Source organism: Rhinoraja longicauda, chromosome 4 (assembly GCF_053455715.1).
Source record: "Rhinoraja longicauda isolate Sanriku21f chromosome 4, sRhiLon1.1, whole genome shotgun sequence".
NCBI classification, from domain to species: domain Eukaryota; kingdom Metazoa; phylum Chordata; class Chondrichthyes; order Rajiformes; family Arhynchobatidae; genus Rhinoraja; species Rhinoraja longicauda.
This window is the reverse complement of record NC_135956.1, coordinates 75356575-75378405: the sequence shown is the minus strand read 5'-3', so window position 1 is coordinate 75378405 and position 21831 is coordinate 75356575. Positions and strand designations below refer to the sequence as shown.

Genomic DNA, 21831 nt, shown 5'->3' with positions numbered 1-21831 from the left:
TAATTGTACTAAATGCAACTTACTTAACCTTCCTTTTCTGAAATGAGGTAGCATTTTATATAAATCATGGAAGATAGACACAAAAGTTTTTCACTGTACATCGGTACACATGCCAATAAACAATAAACTAGTAAATAAAACACTTGATAAACCTAATGATATACTTGCATCGATATAATTTTTTTTAAAGAGCTAGTTAACATGTAGGTGGCTGTTGTTTGCATACGGAGTTATTTATTGTCGCTAGCATAAGTTGGTATATTTAATTAGATAGTTAGATAATACTTTGGCTTTGGGCTTGAATTTTCTTAGTTGGGCACTTATTCTGGAGTTATACTACATACTTTTGTGTTTTAATTTGTAATTTACTAAACAAATTGTTGGAGTAACTCAACGGGTCAGGCAGCATCTTTGGGGCAAAGCAATAGGTGACGTTTCGGGTCGAGACTCTTCTTCAGACTGAGAGTCAGGGGAGAGGGAAACTAGAGGTATGAAAAGGCTCATAACAAATTAGAGCTGGCACCGATGTTACTTTTCTTAAAAATTGTGTTTTTAAGGACACGTTAGACAAGGAACGAGAGGCCATTAATGCAGGGTTATTATATTATTTTGCATTCCTAATAATTAGTGAGCACTTAATAATTAGCGGGCAGCATGATGGCCTAGTTTCTATGTTTCTATGTTTCTATGTGGCGCAGTGGTAGAGGCGCTTATTCTGGAGCTGGCACCGATGACTCAAGAAAGGTGGAGCCCACAATGGTGCATTGTTGGGTGGGGAAAAGGTGATAATGAAAGGAAACAGTCATCTTGCTAGTTTCACTGTTTGTATCCCTTCACCACCATTCATTTATGGACAAGAACAATTTACAGTGGCCAATTAGCCACCTCAATCTGCATGTTTAGTTAAGTTTAGTTTAGTTTCGAGATACAATGCCAATTTAGAGATAGAGGAAACAGGCCCATCAGCCCACCGAGTCTGAAGAAGGGTCTCGACCCAAAACATCACCTATTTCTTTGCTCCAGAGATGCTGCCTGACCCTCTGATTTGCTCCAGCATTTTGTGTCTATCTTTGGTGTAAACCAGCATCTGTAGTTCCTTCCTACATACTTATAAACCATGGATTTGTATTTAGCAACTGTTTATATTATTTTAACAACTAATAATAACAAGCATTACAAAAAAAATTAAGATATAAAGTTTAGATAAAATTAACATAGAGAATATCAAATGATATATTTCAAAATTCTAGGTTCATGCGCTTAGAAAAATAGCATAACTCTGGTGATAATATGCTATATTTCAAAAAGATTTAAAAATATTTTAGCAGGGGAGAAATTAACTTAAATATCCCATTTAACACAGCACAAGTTATTTGGGAAAAATGAATGTTTTTTTTAAGTGGGATTGAAAACATTGCAGCTAATTGGCAGTTAGCAAGCCTTGAAAACATAGCATCCAAATTACAAAAATCAACTTGGAGCAGTCAGGAGAAAACAATGGGAATTAGATGAAGGACAAGTCTGTGTGGAATCTATCTTTTTTATTACATTGTTTATGGGTTTCTAACTTTGCTGATACGGTAACCGTTCGCCATCACTAAATCCTAAACAAAAAAGCCATCAAAACCTCCCTCAAATGTCAGGTTAGAATCATAGATACATAGACAATAGGTATAGGAGTAGGCCATTTGGCCCTTTGAGTCAGCAGTGCCATTCAATGTGATCATGGCTGATCATCCACAATCAGTAACCCGTTCCTGCCTTCTCCCCGTATCCCTTGATTCCGCTAACAATAAGATTTCCAGATTTCATCTCTGTTCTGGATCTCCTGACCTTCCACACAGTAATGCTACTCCAGGAATGCCTCTTTTCAATCAGTATGACAAAGTTAAAGGGTGGCACAGCTGGTAGAGCTGCTGCTCACTGTGCCAGAGACCTTGGTTCGATCCTGACTTTGAGTGCTGTCAGTGTGGAGTTTGCATGTTCACATTGTGACTGCGTGTGTTTCCATCAGCAAGACTTATGAAAACCAGCCCTGACTTTATCATCATATCAGAAAGCTACCTTTAACAGACCTAATATTTTGTCCTTGTTCAACCAAAATGTGGTCACTGTTACTTTTCTTAAAAATTGTGTTTTTAAGGACATGTTAGACAAGGAACGAGAGGCCTTTAATGCAGGGTTATTATATTATTTTGCATTCCTAATAATTAGTGAGCACTTAATAATTAGTGGGCAGCATGGTGGCCTAGTTTCTATGTTTCTATGTGGCGCAGTGGTAGAGTCGCTGTCTTACAGCGCCAGAATCCTAACAATGGGTGCTATCTGTACGGAGTTTGTATGTTCTCCTCGTGACCTGCGTAGGTTTTCTCAGGGAGCTCCGGTTTCCTCCCACACTCAAAATCTTATAGAGACATATAAAATTATAAAAGGACAGGACAAGCTAGATGCAGGAAAATTGTTCCCAATGTTGGGCGAGTCCAGAACCAGGGGCCACAGTCTTGGAATAAAGGGGAGGCCATTTAAAACTGAGGTGAGAAAAAACTTTTTCACCCAGAGAGTTGTGAATTTGTGGAATTCTCTGCCACAGAGGGCAGTGGAGGCCAAATCACTGGATGAATTTAAGAGAGAGTTAGTTAGGGGCTAGGGGCTAGCGGAATCAAGGGATATGGGGAGAAGTTGGGCACAGGTCAGCCATGTGGATGATCAGCCATGATCAAAATGAATGGCGGTGCTGGCTCGAAGGGCCGAATGGCCTCCTCCTGCACCTATTTTCTATGTTTCTATGTTTCCATGTTTCAAAAGACGTATAGATCTGTAGGTTAATTGGCTTGGTCAAATTGTAATTTTGTCCCTAGTGTGTGTAGTATGGTGTTAATGTGCTGGGATCACTGGACGCCATGCATTCGGTGGGCCTGTTTCCGCGCTGTATCTCCAAACTAAACTAAACTTGCAATTGAAGTTTAAATAACATACTTACAATTGTACAGTTAGAGGAGTAGTTTTGAGGTTGAACAGAGGCCAATTGATACAACATTTTGCACACAATGATTATGCAGGTCATGACTGTACAGACACTCGATGCCAATGGACGCAACTTTACGTAAGGCAAAGCAAATGCCCATGAGATTAGGAAGACGTAATTCAGAAGGGAAACCTGTAGGAATATTGTAAGAGTATATAGACTCAGATCAGCCTGGCACACTTTGACAATGCAGATCAAACAGTAGAATACACGTGGAAACAGTATGATTACTTTACCTTAAAGAAAAGAGGAGCAATTTCTTTAGCCAGTTTTACTAACATGTTTGTTGTGCTTGCATTGGATGCAGTTTGGGGAATGAAAGGCCTAGATCGGATGGATGTGGAGAGGATGTTTCCAGTAGTGGGGACTCTAGGACCAGAGAACTCAGCCTCTGAATAAAAGTACGTACCTTTAGAATGGAGATGTGGAGGAATTTCTTTAGCCAGAGGGTGGTGAATCTGTGGAATTTATTGCCACAGACGGCTGTGGAGGCCAAGTCCTTGGATATATTTCAAGCGGAGATTCATAGATTCTTGATTTGCAAGGACGTCAATGGTTACAGGGAGAAGGCAAGAGAATGGGGTTTAGAGGGACACACTCGATGGGTTGGATGGCCTAATTCTGATCCCATATTTAATGGTCTTATTGTCTTTATCAGTGGAGAAGATACAAATCTGCGCTCCCATCAAGACACAATCGTACATAGGGAATCAGAATTGTAGACTTGGTTATCATGATTAGAATTTGTAGTTGCTTGAAACTACTGGCACTCATTGTTACAATTAAGGCTACTGGAGCTCACAATTACATGTGACTGGTAGAACAATGTCACCATGAGTATAACCATGAGTACCACCAAGCACAATAACAGTATACATTCATGTAACACCTCTAGTATAGAACGTTTTATCAAGGCATTTAGAGGAACTTTGTGAAGCCAAGATTTCGAGCGCAGGAGGATGAGATGTGATCGTCTCGATGTGTATAGGATCATGAGAGGACGAGGTCAGTTAAACAGAGTTTCTTGCCTAGCATAGGGGAATCGAGAACCAGAGGACATAGGTTGAAAGTGAGGGGAAAGATTTAATGGGAATCTGAGGGGTAACTTTTTCACAGAAAAGGGTGATGGGTGTATGAAACGAGCTGCCGGTGGAGCAAGTTGAGGCAGGTACTATCGCAACGTTTAAGAAACATTTAGACAGGTACATGGATAGGACAGGTTTAGAGGTATATGTACTAAATGCAGGCAGGTGGGACTAGTGTAGATGGGAAGTGTTGGTCGGTGTGGGCCAGTTGGGCTGAAGGGCCCTTTTCCACGCTGCACGACTCTATGACTATTTCTAGGCAAGAGTCAAGTCAAGAGTGTTTAATTGTCATATATACATCAATGGAACAATGAAATTATTTCTTGCTGCAGCATATGGAGATATCAGAACGGGCAGCTAACGAGGTAGGTTTCGAGGGGTCAAATCTGCCATCTGAATTTGCCAGTAGTTTTGGAGTAGATTGAGCAGTAAAATGTAAGGAATGAAGCAGTTCTATTGGCACAGTGGCGAAAATCCAAGGCCATTACAAATATTGAAGACAAATAAACAGCAGTGTGAATTATGATATGATGACAACTGCATTCATCCTTCCGTGCAATGAAAAGCAACTATTCCAGCTATACAGTCTCCAACATTCAGATTTTACATGTGTTTGGTGAGATTTTAATGTAAAATACATTTGGGCTTCATGAAATGTTGATTTTGGTTTCACACTTACCTCTTTCAATGAAATCCAAATAATGTAAAATGACACAATTTTGATGATGTGCAGTTCCAAAATCCACCACGCCATTATTTGTAGTTTGTGGAAAGACTCCATAAATTTCAGGAACAGTACAGTCAGCCGGTCAATTACCAAGTGCCATTTATTTGCTTTTCCCTCTAAATGGATGGGAAAGAGAAAACTATTTCATTATCCGGGAGAAATTATTTCTTAAAATTAAGAACAGCTGCTCAGCTATTCATTACCATTGAAACCATAATGTTCTGGCATGCAAGTCTCCAAACATGGGGGGTCCAGTATAGATGCATCCCAAAACAAAGGGATAATGGGAGAATGGATAGGCCGCGGGATTTTACTCTGCTCGGCGGGGTCTTCAATGTCGGGAGCCACGACCGCCCTGACGTGCAGCAACAGCGGCAGCAACAGCGACAGCGTGTTCGCCCGCCCCGGATCGCGGGCCTTGGTTCGGCCCGCTGCGGACCCTTCACCGTCCGGCGCGGCCTGGAACGTGGCAACGACACCAGCCTGACCGCGGGAGAAGACAGCAGGGGAAGGGAAAAGACATTCTGGCCTTCCATCACAGTGAGGAGGGGACTGGAGGAGACTCACTGTGATGGATGTTTCTTTTTTTTGTGTGTTGGTTGGGGTTGTGTAATTTGCTTGTTTTATTGGTTTTATTATTGGACTGTGGGTGACTAAATTTCGTCCAAAAAACTTGTTTTTTGGATGACAAATAAAGATATCTTGAATCTTGAATCTCTTGGATTAGTTAGGTAGTTAAGGACACATAGCCATCCATAATGGTAACAGGGCCTTCAGCCCAACTCATCCATACCTTTAGACTTTAGAGATACAGAGCAGACATAGGGCCTTCGGCCCATTGAGTCAGCGCCGACCAAGAATCACCCCATACACCCCATGTTATCCTCCTCACTAGGAACAATGTACAATTTTACTGCTCAATTAACCTACAAACCTATACACCTTTAGAGTGTGGGAAGAAACTGGAGCACCCGGAGAAAACCCACGCGATCACAGGGAGAACGTACAAACTCCGTACAGACAGCACCCGTGGTCAGGATCGTACCCGGGTCTCTGGCGCTGTGAGGCAGCAACTCTAACTGCTGTGCCACTGTGCTGCCCCCAATTATAGAGATAACCAAGCATCTTGCCAACCTAGATGCCCCATCTAAGTTAGTCCGGTTTGCCTGCGTTTTATCCATGTCCCTCTAAATTATTCTTATCCAACTACCTGTCCAAGTGTCTTTTAAATGTTATTATAATACCTGCCTCATCTATCTCATCTGCACCTTGTTCCATATACCCACCGCCATCTGAGTGAAAGGGACACACAGTGCTGGAGTAAAAACAGCAAGAGAGGAATGATTGGAGAACATGGATAGGTGACATTTTGGGTCAAATGTATATAATCCCGTCATATAAAAGTTGTACATTTAATGTACACTCCAGCTCATTCATCACAGCAGTGGATTGCAGGATGGGGTTGAGAGACCACCTGCCCATTTGCTGGTTCTCTACAGTAACTATGATAGGCCATTTAGAACGGAGATGAGGAAAAACTTTTTCCGTCAGAGAGTTGTAAATCTGTGGAATACACTGCCTCAGAAGGCAGTGGAGGCCAATTCTCTGAATGCATTCAAGAGAGAGATAGATAGAGCTCTTAAGGATAGTGGAGTCAGGGGGTATGGGGAGAAGGCAGGAACGGGGTACTGATTGAGAATGATCACATTGAATGGTGGTGCTGGCTCGAAGGGCCGAATGGCCTACTCCTGCACCTATTGTCTATTATCTATTACTCATGCTGGAGTAACTCAGCGGTTCAGGCAGCATTTCAGAGAGAAGGAATGGGTGACATTTCGGGTCTAGACCCTTCTTCGGACTTCAGTTCATCAGTCTGAAGAAGGGTCTCGACCCGAAACGTCGATCAGTCTGAAGAAGGGTCTCGGCCCGAAACGTCGCCCATTCCTTCTCTCCTGAGATGCTGCCTGACCCGCTGAGTTACTCCAACATTTTGTGTCTACCTTCAATTTGAACCAGCATCTGCAGTTATTTTCCTACACATGATTATCACTCATGTAAGGTTGCCCCCACCAGGGCCTGTGCTGGCGATGATTTAACATACCGTTTGCCGTTCGAATCCTCAGGGATCCACTGCACTCTTGCTTGCAACCAATATTACAATGATTTGAGAGGAACTAGACTTGGTGAGTGTTTACCGTGCAAAGATACTTTAACCCTCCCAAGCCTCTCCTAAACCCACCACAACAGGAAGCAACAATTCCTCGCCCAAGTGCCCCTCAATGGGATTAAATGGCCGCTATCTGAGCAGTAAATCCTACGCAATATCTGAGGCATGTGATATACATTCCTTTCCTCACAATATAAATACAGGATAAGACCACAACGATGAAAATGTTTGCATTCTGAAGGTTTTATAGAGAGGGTGAACTTCCACAGGGGATTTATCACAATTCATTCTATGTGTTCATTAATTACTTGAGTGGCTTTGCACATTGAATACCACTCAATTAATAATGTCATTTTGTCTGGGCTGCTGGCAGATTGCACAACCTAGCCATTTACAACACAACGCACAGACACAGAAGCTTCCATGTTCTGGTAATTTCCCACTTTACCCTTTTCAGCAGTTTTCTCTGTATTCTACACATTCCTCATGAGTTCATAAGTTCCAAGGAGCAGAATTAGTTCATTCGGCCCATCAAGTCTACTCTGCCATTCAATCATGGTTGATTTATCTTTCTCATTCTCCTGCCTTCTCCTCACAAGCCCTGACACCCATACTAATCAAGAATCTGTCAATCTACACCTTAAAAATATCCTCTCTCGTCTTCTGTTCGACTGAAACGAACTTTTTTTTCCTCTCAACTCACCTGTACTAACAGAAGGTCCCAGACCTTAAATATTAACTGTTTCTTCTTTTGTGGTTCTGTCAGATTTATAGTTACTCCAGTATTTTATATTTTTATTTCAAATTTCCAGGATCAGTAGTTTATTTGATTTTCAAATCATGTATCTACACCTGGATTTATTTATCAATGGCTTTAGTCTTTGGCCCACCAAATCCGTGCCGATCAGCGATCACCCCATGCACTGGCACTATCCTATATACTAGGGATAATTTACAATGCCAATTAACCTACAAATCCTGAACACTTTGTAGTGTGGGAGGAAACCGGAGCAACCGGGGAAAACCCACGCGGTCACAGGAAGGACGTACAAATCCCACGCAGACAGCACCCGGGTCTCTGGTGCCCTAAGGCAGCAAATCTACTGGGCCACCGTACATTCCTTCTGTCAATAGCAAAACTCAAAGCGCTGAAGAAACTCAAGCGCCTAGTGAGGGAATGAACAGGTGATGTTTTGAACGAGGATCCTTCTTCAGATTCAGGAAGGAATGAACAGGCGATGTTTTGGGTTGGGGCCCCTTCCCAGACTTCAGATTCCAATGGTACTTTATTGGCATATGTACCTAGGTGCAGTGAAATTCTTTTTTTTGTTCATACAGTTCAGTGACAATCCTGCTATACCGTAGGCACAATCATACTAAGAATAAGTGTAAGGTAGAAGATAGACACAAAAAGCTGGAGTAACTCAGCGGGTCAGGCAGCAGCTTTGGAGGAAAGGAATAGGTGATGATTTGGGTCGAGACCCTTCGTAAGATAGGTTTAGCTTCTGAAGAAGGGTCCCTAGCTGAAAGGTCGCCTGTCCGTTTCCTCCATGGGCGCTGCCTGACCTGCTGAGATCCTCCTGAACTTTGTGTTTTGCTCCATTATCTACCAACAGATACAACTGGAACAATTGCCAGGATTGTATCTCCAAAACGTCTGAAGACAGAAAATGCCTGAAGTCTTTCTTCAAGGAAGATAAAATCAATCACCTCTGGAATCGTCCTCCTCCTCCTCCTCAGTCTCTTCACCCTCTGGCTTTTTATCCTCCGTTCTTTCCTCTTTCTGAGAACTGGTGTTAATATTCATCATGCCGATGTCAGGCAGACTCCCGTCCTGATTCACCAGCCTGTTGTGAGATATCAGGCTGTTAGGAAGACGTTAAGTGCAAGTTGTGGCCCTAGCAGGATTAAGTTCAGGGGTGTCTTGTCACAGAATGTCAAGCAATTCATTCTAGTTTTTTTGTTTTGTTGACGCATGTTTCTCCATATGAGCATGTTAGAGTTAGTAGAATAACATGTTTGGCACATGAAGTAACTGTCTAAAACAGCTACGCATTATAATTGCTGCTTCAAGATAATGATTCAAGTCTAAACTTGACATTTTCCCCGAGGGAGAAAATTGTCACAGTTTAAGCTGAGAGCATGAAATGGTGACAAGTGAGAGCAAGCATTTCATGTCTTTGGGGAAGACTTACGCATTCTGTCGATTTGACATGTATAGCTTGATTCTGTACAGAGTAATTCACACAGGAAGAAAAAGAAGATGAGTACAGCGCTTTATGTAAAGAATAATACAAAAGATCTGCATCAAGCCACACACACAGTTTACTATCTTCTCCGTATGTGGTTAACTGCTTCACTCCGCTGTCTATTTTAGATTCAGTGCTGAAGCAACGTGCATTTCTGGACAGGACATGCAATCGCCTTCATTCAGTGTTGACCTTTGCAAAACATTGTTACATTCACACAGTAATTGCCATTCCAGATCTGAGGTTTGTTTCAATCTGAGCTGCCGTCCGTCGTTGGGTTAGAGGTACATATTTTATAAAATCATTCTGTTTGTTGAAATTGGAAGTGACAAAATACTTACTTGCCAGCAGCAGATGTGCATATTTTATAAAGTGAAGGAAGGCAACTTGCATGCTTTGGAAGGAAGCCTAGATCATGCGCTCTCCCCACAAGCTATACATGGTGGCAGCATAGATCAATAATACAACTTTACCTTAAGCTTAACAATAGCTTTTCACTGTATCTTGGTACATGTGACAATAATACACTGATACAATACCAAAAAAATTAGTTAATGTTCATAAGTTATCGGAGCAGAATTAAGCCATTCGGCCCATCAAGTCTACTCCACCATTCAATCATGGCTGATCTAGAGAGAGCTAGATAAAGCTCTTAAGGATAGTGGAGTCAGGGGGTATGGGGAGAAGGCAGGAACGGGGTACTGATTGAGAATGATCAGCCATGATCACATTGAATGGTGGTGCTAGCTAGAAGGGCTGAATGGCCTACTCCTGCACCTATTGTCTATTGTCTATCTATCTTTCCCTCTCAACCCCATTCTCCTGCTTTTTTCTGCATAACCCCTGACACCTGTACTAATCAAGAATCTATCAATCTCCAACTTAAAAATATCAATTGATTTGGCTTCCACAGCCGTCTGTGGCAATGAATTCCATAAATTCACCGCCCTCTGATTGAAGAAATTCCTCCTTATCTCCTTTCTAAAGGTACGCCCTTTTATTCCGTGGCTATGGCCTCTGGTCTTAGACTCTCCCACTAGTGTAAACATCCTCTGCATATCCGCTCTATCCAGGCCTTTCCTATTCGGTAAGTTTCAATGAGGCCCCCCCCTCACCCTTTTAAACTCCAGCGAGTACAAGCCCAGTGCCGTCAAACGCTCATCATATGTTAACCCAATCATCCCCGGGATATTTCTCATAAACCTCCTCTGGACCCTCTCCAATGCCAGCACATAATATTAGGTGGCATTCATTCTTCTATGGTTGCTGGCACCAAAAGGGCGTGAGGGCATCAATCCATAGTTGTTACCAGCTCTCACGCATTTATTTCATTGAAGGCTTTGGTGCCAGTGCACTCACACCTTACACTGCAGCTGACCAGAGAGAACTTCTCTTGCCACTCCCTCTTCTCCCCTCTCCAATCAGTCAAGAGGTATAGAAGCGCGAAAACGCACACCTCCAGATTCAGGGACAGTTTCTTCCCAGCTGTTATTGGGCAACTGAACCAACCTACCAACGACTAGAGACGGTCCTGAACTACTATCTATCTCATTGGAGACCCTCGGACTATCTTTGGTCGGACTTTGCTGGGCTTTATCTTGCACTAAACATTATTCACGTTATTTATAAATACATAAGGGGGGAAAAGGGTAACTAGAGAGAGAGTGGTACCTCTCAGGAATCAAAGCGGTCAGCCACAGGAGATGGGCAAGGTCCTCAATGAGTATTTCTCCTCTGTATTTACCGAGGAGAAAGGCGGTAGGATGGAGGAACTTGCGGCAGTCAATGGAAGTGGCTTGAGAGCAGTCAGGGTTACCGTCGAAGAAGTACTATCATGTTTGAAGGTAGACAAATCTCCAGGGCCTGATCAGATATATCCGCGGATATTGAGGGAAACTAGAGAGGAAATGGCAGGAGCCCTGGTCGAAATTTAAGAGTCGTCCTTAAATACAGGAGAGGTGCCGGAAGACTGGAGGGTGGCAAATGTTGTGCCTCTATTCAAGAAGGGCTGCAGGGAAAATGCTGGGAACTATAGGCTGATGAGCTTAACATCTGTAGTTGGAAAGTTACTGGAGAGTATTCTGAGGGATAGGTTATACAGGCATATGGATGGGCAAGGGCTGATATTGATCAGCATGGTTTTGTACGTGGGAGGTCGTGTCTCATAAATCTGATTGAGTTTTTTAAAGACGTGACCAAAAAGGTCAATGAGGGCAGAGCTGCAGATGTTGTATACAAGAATTTCAGTGAAGCATTCAACAAGGTTCCGCATAGTAGGCTGTTCTGGAAGGTTAGATTACATGGGTTCCAAGGAGAGATAGCTGAATGGATAGCAAATTGGCTTCATGGAAGGAAGCAGAGGGTGATGGTGGAAGGTTGCTTCTCAGACTGGAGGCCTGTGGCTAGTGGTGTGCCTCAGGATTCAGTGCTGGGCCCATTACAGTTTGTCACCTACATCAATGATTTGGATGAGAACATACAGGGAAAGATTAGCAAAGTTTGCCGATGATACAAAAGTGGGTGGTTTTGCAGATAGTGAAGACGGTTGTGAAAGATTGCAGCAGGATCTTGATAGATCGATTGGCCAGGTGGGCTGCAAAATGGTACAGAGAAATGTGAGGTGTTGCATTTTGGGACTTTGAACAAGGATAGGACCTACACAGTGAATGGTCGGGCTCTGGGTAGTGTTGTACAGCAGAGGAATCTTGGAGTACAGGTGCATGGTTCCCTGAAGGTCGAGTCGCAGGTAGATAAGGTGGTCAAAAAGACTTTTGGCACATTGGTCTTCATCAGTCAGTATTGAGTATAGAATACCCAGGCTGAAGAAGGGCCTCGACCCAAATTTTCACCCATTAATTCTCTCCAGAGATGTTGCCTGTCCATTGAGTTACTCCAGCTTTTTGTGTCTATTTTGAGTATAGAGGTTGGAAGGTCATGTTGCAGTTGTATAAGACGTTGGTGAGACAGCATTTAGAGTATTATGTTCAGTTCTGGGCACCGTGTTATTGGAAACATATTGTCAAGCATGAAAGGATTCAGAGAAGATTTACGAGGATGTTGCCAGGACTAGAGGGTGTGAGCTATCGGGAGCGGTTGAGTAAGCTGGGTCTCTATTCCTTGGAGCGCAGGAGGATGAGGGGTGATCTTATAGAGGTATACAAAATCATGTGAGGAGTAGATTGGATAAATGCACAGAATCTCTTGCCCAGAGTAGGGGGATCGAGGACTAGAGGACATAGGTTCAAGTTGAAGGGGTTAAGATTTATTAGGAATCTGAGGGGTAACTTTTTGACACAAAGGGTGGTGGGTGTATGGAACAAGCTGCCAGAGGAGGTTGTTAAGGCTGGGACTATCCCAACGTTTAAGAAACAGTTAGACAGGTACATGGATGGGACAGGTTTGAAGGGAGATGGACTAAACGCAGGCAGGCGGGACTAATGTAGCTGGGAATCTTTGGCCGGTGTGGGTAAGTTGATAAAACATATTGGTCAGTGTGTGCGAGTAGGGCCGAAAGGCCTGTTTTTTGTCTGCATGACCCTATGACTCTAAAACTCGCAAATATCTATGCATTTATTCGTCAAAGCAGGTCTCATATGTAAGGGTTAACATTGACTTTGTATAGGCTGAGGCAATTAGAACATAGAACATTCAACAGTACAGCAAGGGAACAGGCCCTTCAGACCGCAATGTCCATTGGGAATATAATGCCAAGTTAAATTAATCTCCTCTGCCTGCGCATGATCCATATCCCTCCATTTCTTGCATGTCCAAAAGCCTTTTAAATGCTATTATCATATCTAGTTCTACACCACCCCTCCAGCAACTACAACTTTAGAGGTATAAAAAAAAACGTCCCACACATCTCCTTTAAACTTTGACTCTCTCACCTTAAAGCTGTGCCCTCTAGTTTTTAACATTCCCCCCCTGGGGAAAAAGGTTCTGAGTGTCTGTCTACATCAGATAAAGTGATAAGTACAAGCCTTCAGATATGGAGGTCAAAATGATAACACTTTCGTTAAAAAAGTAATCTTTTAAGCCATACTAACATTACCATTACACCAGGCCGGCATCTCACAATATTTATATTCAGGGATGCAATTAATAACATAGCTAAATATCCAGGGATGCAATTCATTATGATTCTGTTGCAGAAGCAGTTCTGAAATAAGGATGTGACTTGCATGCTATAATATATGGCAAATAAAACAAATGCAATGGATTTCTGTGATTTCCGACAGTACCCACCTATTCACTAACAGATAAACACGACCATTAACTTTGGCATGGCTGGAAAATGGAGTGGTGGGAAGCACATGAATGGACAAGGAGAAAGGAGAGGGAGAGAGAGAGGGAGAGAGAGAGAAAGACAGAAGTGATAAGAATCCACGGACACACCAATTAGCCAGTACAGCACAGCACACACAGTTAAATGCAGGCTTAAAGTTACCACAGCAGCAATGGAAAATGATAACGATTTGCAAAAGTAAGGCAGGTTATAATAGAAATGAACAATTGCATTTAGTTCAGGAACACGTTCCAAAAATACACCATTACATTCTCCTGCTATTATAACAAACATATCCGTTAATCCGTCTCTGAATTATTACTAACTTTATATTTTTTATAAAGAGTGTCAACTTTTCTAATTACTCCAATGTTGACACCAATGTTGACCCTTCTAATTACTCCTTGGAGGTCTTCCTTTGCAAATGCACCAGTGGACCCAGAGAGGGTGACCTGCGCACACCTCTGCTAATGAACTCAGGGGATGGATGGAAGATGAAAGGAGAATGCCAAAACAAACCATATAATTGGTTGATATAATTGACCAGGGAAATGAGAGCATATGATTTATCAAACTGATACGAAGCGGCATTCAAAGAATAAAATTAGACAACAGAAAGTGAATACTTATCCGAATGTGGCATTCTCAAGCTAGAACAACTAAAGACATTCTTAACCTAATAAGATGGTTAATTACTTTCTCAAACCTTAATTTTCCACCCTTTTTCTCATGTTAATATGTAGTATTCAACACTTGGATGAGGCAATAGTCTAAATTAAATGGATTCCTATTAGATGTAATGACTTAGACTATCTTTTAACTCGAGGATCTTGATTATATTGTAACAGCTCTCTGAAAGATAAATTCTAATTTCATTGGATAATATTGTATTTGTATTTCTCCTAACTAAATTTAACATATAAGATATCAAGAGGAAATAATAATGTTTCATTGTTCTAAATTATAAAATGTTAACATTTACACTTCCAGTAGCCAATCACAAAATATTGTATAACCAATTTCAGACACTGGTGGTTCTGCTAAGTGTCTGTTTCCTTAACACTAATTGGATATATGATTGATAAATTAGGGGACAATATATATATTACGTTGGCCGAATTGGTTACAATGTGATTTCCATCGAGAGCTAAAAAACCATTTAAGAGTTTTGGAAACTGACAAGCAGAAAAAAATCTGTCTTGGAAAAAAATCAGTTTTGGAAAAAGAAAACTGTTTCCATTGAACGTCCTTGCAGTAATCAGACACCATTGTACCTTAAGAACACAGGCTGCCACTTTCACCACAGGAAGCCATTGAAATTGACAATCAATCACTTCTATTGCAATGGTACTCTATAAAACAATCTAACATGGAGCCTTCAGTCTTTTCAGAATGCAATATTTCCACAGAATGTAATAGCAGAACTACTTGTACATTCACAATAATTCAAGACACACGTCACATATCAAGATTGCGGGGGAATAGATGTCATGACTTATTCACTTTCAAAGCATAAGTTGCCAAGGTATTAAAGAATGCTTCTCACCTGTAGATAGTGCTCTCCTGTTTGCTAGTCACTGCTTTTAGGTCAGTGAGTTCCAGAAAGCGATCATGAAAATAATGAAGGTGCAAGATACACACAAGCAAGAAAGATGTGGGGATGAAAATGCTGGTAAACAGATCTGCAACAGTGAATTTCTCTAGTCCAAGATCCTTCAACCTTTAAACAAAGAACAATTATATATTTAGCCCTGAAAGGATGTGTAACAATTTTGGATTAAACTAAGCCATTTAAATTTCTGTCCCAATTGCTTGTTTTTAATGCAAGACACCACTGTTTGCATTTTGGGCATACACCGTAAAACAAATTTATTTGATTTGATATTTTTTTTGTCATAATCCTGTTTGTAACCTGCACCAGTTGTTTTTTGCAACTTTTTTGATTTTTACACAATGGGATGTAGGTGTTACTGGTTACACTAGCATTTATTACACATCCCTAAATGCCCTCACAACCTTTCACCATTTAGGGTGAAAGGGGTGAAATTTAAAGGAGATGTGTGGGGCACGTTTTTTACACAGAGGGTGGTGAGTACCTAGAATGCACTTCCGGGGATGGTCACAGAGTCATACAGCATGGAAACAGGCCCTTCGGCCCAACTTGCCCACACCAACCAACATGTCTCAGCTACACCAGTCCCACCTGCCTGCGTTTGGCCCATATCCTTCCAAACCTGTCCTATCCATGCACCTGTTTAACCTTTTCTTAAACGCTGCGATAGTCCCTGCCTCAACCACCTCCTCTGGCCACCTACAACCCTTTGTGTGAAAAAATTACCCCTCAGATTCCTATTAAATCTTTTCCCCTTCACCTTAAACCTATGTCTTCTGGTCCTCGATTCCCCTGCTCTGGGCAAGAGTCTCTGTACTACACCTCACATGATTTAATACACCTCTATAAAATCACCCCTCATCCTCCTGCGCTCCAAGGAATAGAGTCCCAGCCTACTCAACTTCTCCCTATATTTCAATCTCTCGAGTCCGGGCAACATTCTCGTAAATCTTCTCTGTACCCTTTCAAGCTTGACAATATTTTCCTATAACATGGTACCCCAAACTGAATTCCATACCCTAAATGCAGTCTCACCAGTGTCTTATATAACTGCAACGTGACCTCCCAACTTCTATACTCAGTATTCCGACTGATGAAGGGCAACATGCCTAAAGCCTTTTTGACCACCCTATCTACCTGAGACTCCACCTTCATGGAACTATGTACCTGTACTCCTAGGTCCCTCTGCTCTATAACTCTCCCCAGAGGCCTTCCATTCACTGTGTAGGTCCTGCCCACAGTAGACTTCCCAACAGTCTGGTGAGCAACGCCTCACATTTCTCTGCATTAAATTCCATCAACCATTCCTCAGCCCACCTGGCCAACTGATCAAGATTCTGCTGCAATTTTTCACAACCATCTTCACTATCTTTCAATACCACCCACTTTTGTATCATCTGCAAACTTGCTAATCCCTCTATCATCCTGTCTCCACCTATATCCTTCCTTTGTCCCGCCCCCCTGACATCAGTCTGAAGAAGGGTCTCGACCCGAAACGTTACCCATTCCTTCTCTCCTGAGATGCTGCCTGACCTGCTGAGTTACTCCAGCATTTTGTGAATAAATACCTTCCATTTGTACCAGCATCTGCAGTTATTTTCTTACACTATATGCTAATCATGTCACGTACGTTCTCATCCAAATCATTGATATAGATGGTGGTGGAGGTAGAAACGGTAGTGGTGTTTAAGAGATTTCTGAATAGGCACATGGAAACGCAGGGAATGGAGGAATATGAAGGGTCTCGACCCGAAACGTCACCCATTCCTTCTCTCCCGAGATGCTGCCTGACCTGCTGAGTTACTCCAGCATTTTGTGAATAAATACCTTCGATTTGTACCAGCATCTGCAGTTATTTTCTTATATTACGTAAAGGCAGATAAGAGTTGGTCTTGGCATCATGTTCGGTTATCAAGTGGGCACCTCCCTTCACTGGTGTTTCATTGAGTTAGACCCACGAAACCTCGGGAAGGCTCAACACTTAGTTCCGGTGTCTCAGAACCATCCCCCTCCATACCTGCTCTCACGGCTATGCTACCAGTATGCATTACATTTATCAGTTACTCACTCTTCAATATCCATTCCCGTCATGTTTTGCCACAGATACGGGAATGAATCAAACTGATATGTGTACACCAGGATCAAGACCAGCATTGTGTAGGAAACAACAATAATCCAAAAATACTTCAGGATCCGCCGCCACCAGTCATAGTGTACCTAGAAAAAAAAATGCCTTCAGAAGTATAAGCAGCCAAGAAACATAGAATTATATAACAAATAATTATTATATTTGGACGCTTTGGATTTGTCCACATTAGCTTCCAAAATAAATCTCTTCATTGCCACGGTCTGAACAGTGATACCAAACTCACGCTGCCAGGCCACACTTCCAAGGAATGGTTGCAAGATTCGGTCTACGGTGCTGCAATTCCTTAAATTATATTCCCAGAATTTACAGTGTACAGCGGGGGAAACACAAGCAAGAGAAAGCTGAACACGTTTTTCATTGTGTAATGCTTGCCTGCATGATTTAAACTGGAAAGAGGGATTGTTCTTACTACCACTGATCTGTACTGTGTTGTACAGTGTCCACACACGGTGCCCTTGGTTCAATTATCTGAATTGCTCCTTGTGCCACAGCCTTTCACCACGTTTCCACATCATTGGAGGGACTTCATGCGAACGCTTCCAGAGTTGATTTGGGTTAACATGTGAGGAACATTTGATGTCTCTGGGCCTGTACACTCTGGGGTTTAGAAGGACGAGGGGGGGGTCTCATTGAAACCTATCGAATAATGAAAAGCCTGGATAGAGTGGATATGGAGAGGATGGTTCCAGTAGTGGGAGAGTCTAGGACCAGAGGGCACGGCCTCAGAATATAAGGATGTACCTTGTAGAATGGAGATGATGAGAGATTTCTTCTGCCAGAGGGTGGTGAATCTGTTTATCACAGACAGCTGTGAAGGCCAAGTCATCGGGCGATTATAAAGCAGGGGTTAATAGGTTCTTAATTATTAATGGAGCCAAAGGTTAAGGGGAGAAGGCAGGAGAAATGGGGTTGAGAGGGAAAAATGGATCAGCTGCGATCGAATGGTGGAGCAGACTCACTGGGGCAAATGACCTAATTGTGCTCCTGCATCTAATAAACATAATGAACATAATTCCATATCCTGTTGGGACTAGGGTGCATTAGCTATAAGGAAAGGTTGGATGGACTTGGGTTTGTAGATCGGAGGCTGAGGGGCGACCTGATTGAAGTTTATAAAACTATGAGATACTTAGATTGGGTAGACAGTCAGAACTTTTTCCCAGGCTAGAAATGTAGAAAAACTAGAGGAAATAGCTTTAAGGTCAGATGGGGAGAGCTTAAAGATGTGCGCGGCAAGTTCCTTTTATACACAGAGTGGTGGGTGCCTGAAACATGCTGCCAGGGCTGGTGGTGGAAGTGGCAGAGGTGATCAGTATCACTGGGCAAAATGTTCAGCTCTGACATTGTGGGTTGACGGGCCTCTTCCGATGCAGTACTATGCTATGTAATTTACAAGAAGTGTAACTGTAACGCATTAAAATGTTTCCTTTCGAATACAATGAACTGCATTAACTCTGTTTTAAATCACCCCTCCACCAACTATAACAAAATTAGACGACAGGGAGAGAAAGTGTTGCATATATCCAGCATTGCTATGCCGGCGAACAAATTGCTTTTGATAATTCTAAAACACGGATTCTAAAATTACACTCTGGTGCGCCACGTCCATTTATGTCACCAGTCACTCTCAATGATTAATGCCAGAAGCAGTTGGGAGAAGTTTAAGAGCTAACAAAGTGGCTTTGGGAGAACGCCTGTCAATTAGCTTATTCAATGGAGTGCGTTCCAATTGAATGAAAGGTCTAGACATCTATGCTTCTCGTTGAACCTACTTGTATCATTTTCCTTACAATAGACTGCAATGGTCGATAGGATCTGCCATTACTTTGTGCAATTTCACGTATATATCATATAGAACTTTTGATTCAGCTTCTTTAGGGGCGGCACTGTGGAGCGGCGGTAGAGTTGCTGCCTTACAGCGCCCGAGGCCCAGGTTCGATCCTGACGATGGGTGCTGTCTGTAAGGAATTTGCAAGTTCTCCCTGTGACCGTGTGGGTTTCCTCCGGGTGTTCTGGTTTCCTCCCACATTCCAAATACGTGTGGGTTTGTAGGTTACTTTGCTTCTGTAAACTGTCCTGGGCGTGGAGGATAGAACTAGTGTATGGGTGATCGCTGGTTGATGTGGGCCGGAGGGCCTGTTTCCACGTTGTATCTCTAAACTAAACTAAACTTCTTTAAAAAGTCCCGAGATCGCACATAATTATGCAACTTTCAATTACGTTCAGTACTGTTGTATAATATTTCTTGTGGTTAAATGTGAAACTCGTGTTCTTCCTCAGCATTGCTGTTGAACAGTCTTTTCCACAGTACAGAAAGCATTCCCATACTGACCTGTCCATTCTCGGCCTTCTCCACTACCAGAGTGAGGCCACACACAAACTGGTGGAACAACACCTCATATTCCGCTTGGGAAGCTTATAACCCAACGGTATGAACATTGAATTCTCCAATTTTATGTAACAACCGCTCTCCCCCTTCTATTCATCCCTCTCCTTTCTGTGCCCCGCCACTCTCCCACTTCTCCTATCCCTCTACCCCCCCCTTCCACCTTTGCTAATCGGGGATTGTGCTTAGGTATGCCAATACTTCACTTGACCATTGAAATACGTACCTGATATAGAGTCACGCAGAACAGAAACAGCATCATGTAGATGATCTTGTACATGACAATCTTGCCCTCAAAACTGACGAAGAAAAACATTCCGCCACAGATGTAAATCCAATATTTGACAAACATTCCCATCACCAGGTTTCCTAATACTTTCATTATCTCCTTTCCTTGCTGGCTATCTTCTGCACAAACAGAAAAACACAGAGTTATCCGGCAGCTTTAAGTGGACATTTTACATTCTCAGAGGATAGACTTTTGGCCACAAACCCTTGTGACAATCCAGTGAATGAGGGATGAGTGGGCTAACATATGAGGAGCGTTTGACAGCACTGGGCCTGTACTCGCTGGAGTTTAGAAGGGAGGGGGTGTGGTGGGGGGGACGGGGGGGACACCTCATTGAAACTTACCGAATAGTGAATGGCCTGGATAGAGTGAATGTGGAGAGGATGTTTCCACTATTGGGAGAGTCTAGGACCAGTGGCCATAGGCTCAGAATAAAGAGGACATACATTTTGAAAAATGAGGAGGAATTTCTTTAGTTAGAGTGTAGTGAATCTGTGGAATTAATTGCCACAGATGGCTGTGGAGGCCAAGACAATGGATATTTTTCAGGCGGAGATTGCTAGCTGCTTGATTAGTATGGGTGTCAGGGGTTATGGGGAAAAGGCAGGAGAATGGGGTTGTGAGGGAAAGATAGATCAGCCATGATTGAATGGTGGAGCAGACTTGATGGGCTGAATGGCCTAATTTTGCTCCTAGAATTTATGAACTTATGACCTATGAATGGGTCAGTTGCCTTCTAAAACTCTTGTCAGATTTTCATTTGGAAGGTGGGGTGGCTGCTGAGGAGGAGCAGTGGTGGGGATCAGGGGGACTTTGGTGGAGAAAGTTCTGTCCAAATATCTCCTTGATGGGAAAGACCAAAATCCACCTGTATTGTTCACCATCCTGCTAAGAAATTCAACATGCTTGATGGTGTCCTGGACATTGTACGTGAGACATTCTGCATCAAAGATTAGAGTCAAAGGAAACAGGCCCTTCAGCCCATCTCAAACATGCCAACGGGATGCCCCATCAAAGCTTCTCTTATTTGCCTGTATTTGTCCCATATCCCTCAAAACTTTTCCTATTCAGGTACCTGTCCAAATGTCTTTCAAAAGTTGGTATTCTATCTGTCTCAACCCATTTCTTCTGGCTGCTCCTTCCATGTACCTACTTGTGTGAAAGAGTTGCCCCTCAGGTTCCTATTAAATCTTTCCCCTCCCTTAAACCTGTGCCCTCTTGATTCCCCTACCCTGGGAAAAGGATTCTGCCTATTAACAATCTCTTTTTCACCTGGGATTTTGTACACCTGTATAAGATCACCCCTCAAATTCCTGCACTCTAAGGAAAAAGGTTTTACCTGCCCAACTTGTCCCTTTCGCTCAGGACCTCCGGTTCTGGTAACATCCTTGTAAATCTTCTCTGCACTCTTTCCAGCTTAATGCCATATTTTCAAAAGCAGATTGACTAAAACTGAACATAATATTCCATGTGCAGCGGTGGGATTGGATCTGCCGGCTCCGGCCAGGCCAGAGGTCCAGAGCCCTGGCCACAGGGGGCAAATTCGACCCATCGATCGGCTGTGGAAGTGCCGATGAGATCGAGATTGGCTGCCTCACCCGACCTAGGCGCCACATTTTCGGAAGTACTTCCAGGGGAGCGGGATTTCAAGTGCGCTCCTGTCATTTTGTCCAGGTTAAAAGGAGGTGCCAGACCACCAGTTGCCGGAAAATCAGTGGTGGACCTGTAGCCGGCTCTCCCTGGAACCCATGCGACCTGACCTACTGGAGCAGCCACTCACGCTGAACTGTATCTAAGACCTTGCTGAAGTCCATAGAGATTACGTCTACGGCCTTGTCCTCATCAACCTAGATTATT

The 21831-nt window shown here is 42.8% G+C and overlaps 1 protein-coding gene across 1 annotated transcript in view; it reads right to left on the bottom strand.

The window, feature by feature from the left end:
- The window catches only part of LOC144593200 (piezo-type mechanosensitive ion channel component 2-like), a 482240-nt gene that overhangs the window by 78450 nt on the left and 381959 nt on the right, over positions 1-21831 (bottom strand). The window contains exons 15-21 of the mRNA XM_078398688.1: positions 19912-20093; positions 17219-17367; positions 15085-15258; positions 13499-13540; positions 8715-8851; positions 4790-4953; positions 2981-3157 (exon numbers count right to left, since the gene is read on the bottom strand). Coding sequence (XP_078254814.1) covers positions 2981-3157; positions 4790-4953; positions 8715-8851; positions 13499-13540; positions 15085-15258; positions 17219-17367; positions 19912-20093 — 1025 coding nt within the window. The remainder of the gene's footprint in view (positions 1-2980; positions 3158-4789; positions 4954-8714; positions 8852-13498; positions 13541-15084; positions 15259-17218; positions 17368-19911; positions 20094-21831) is intronic.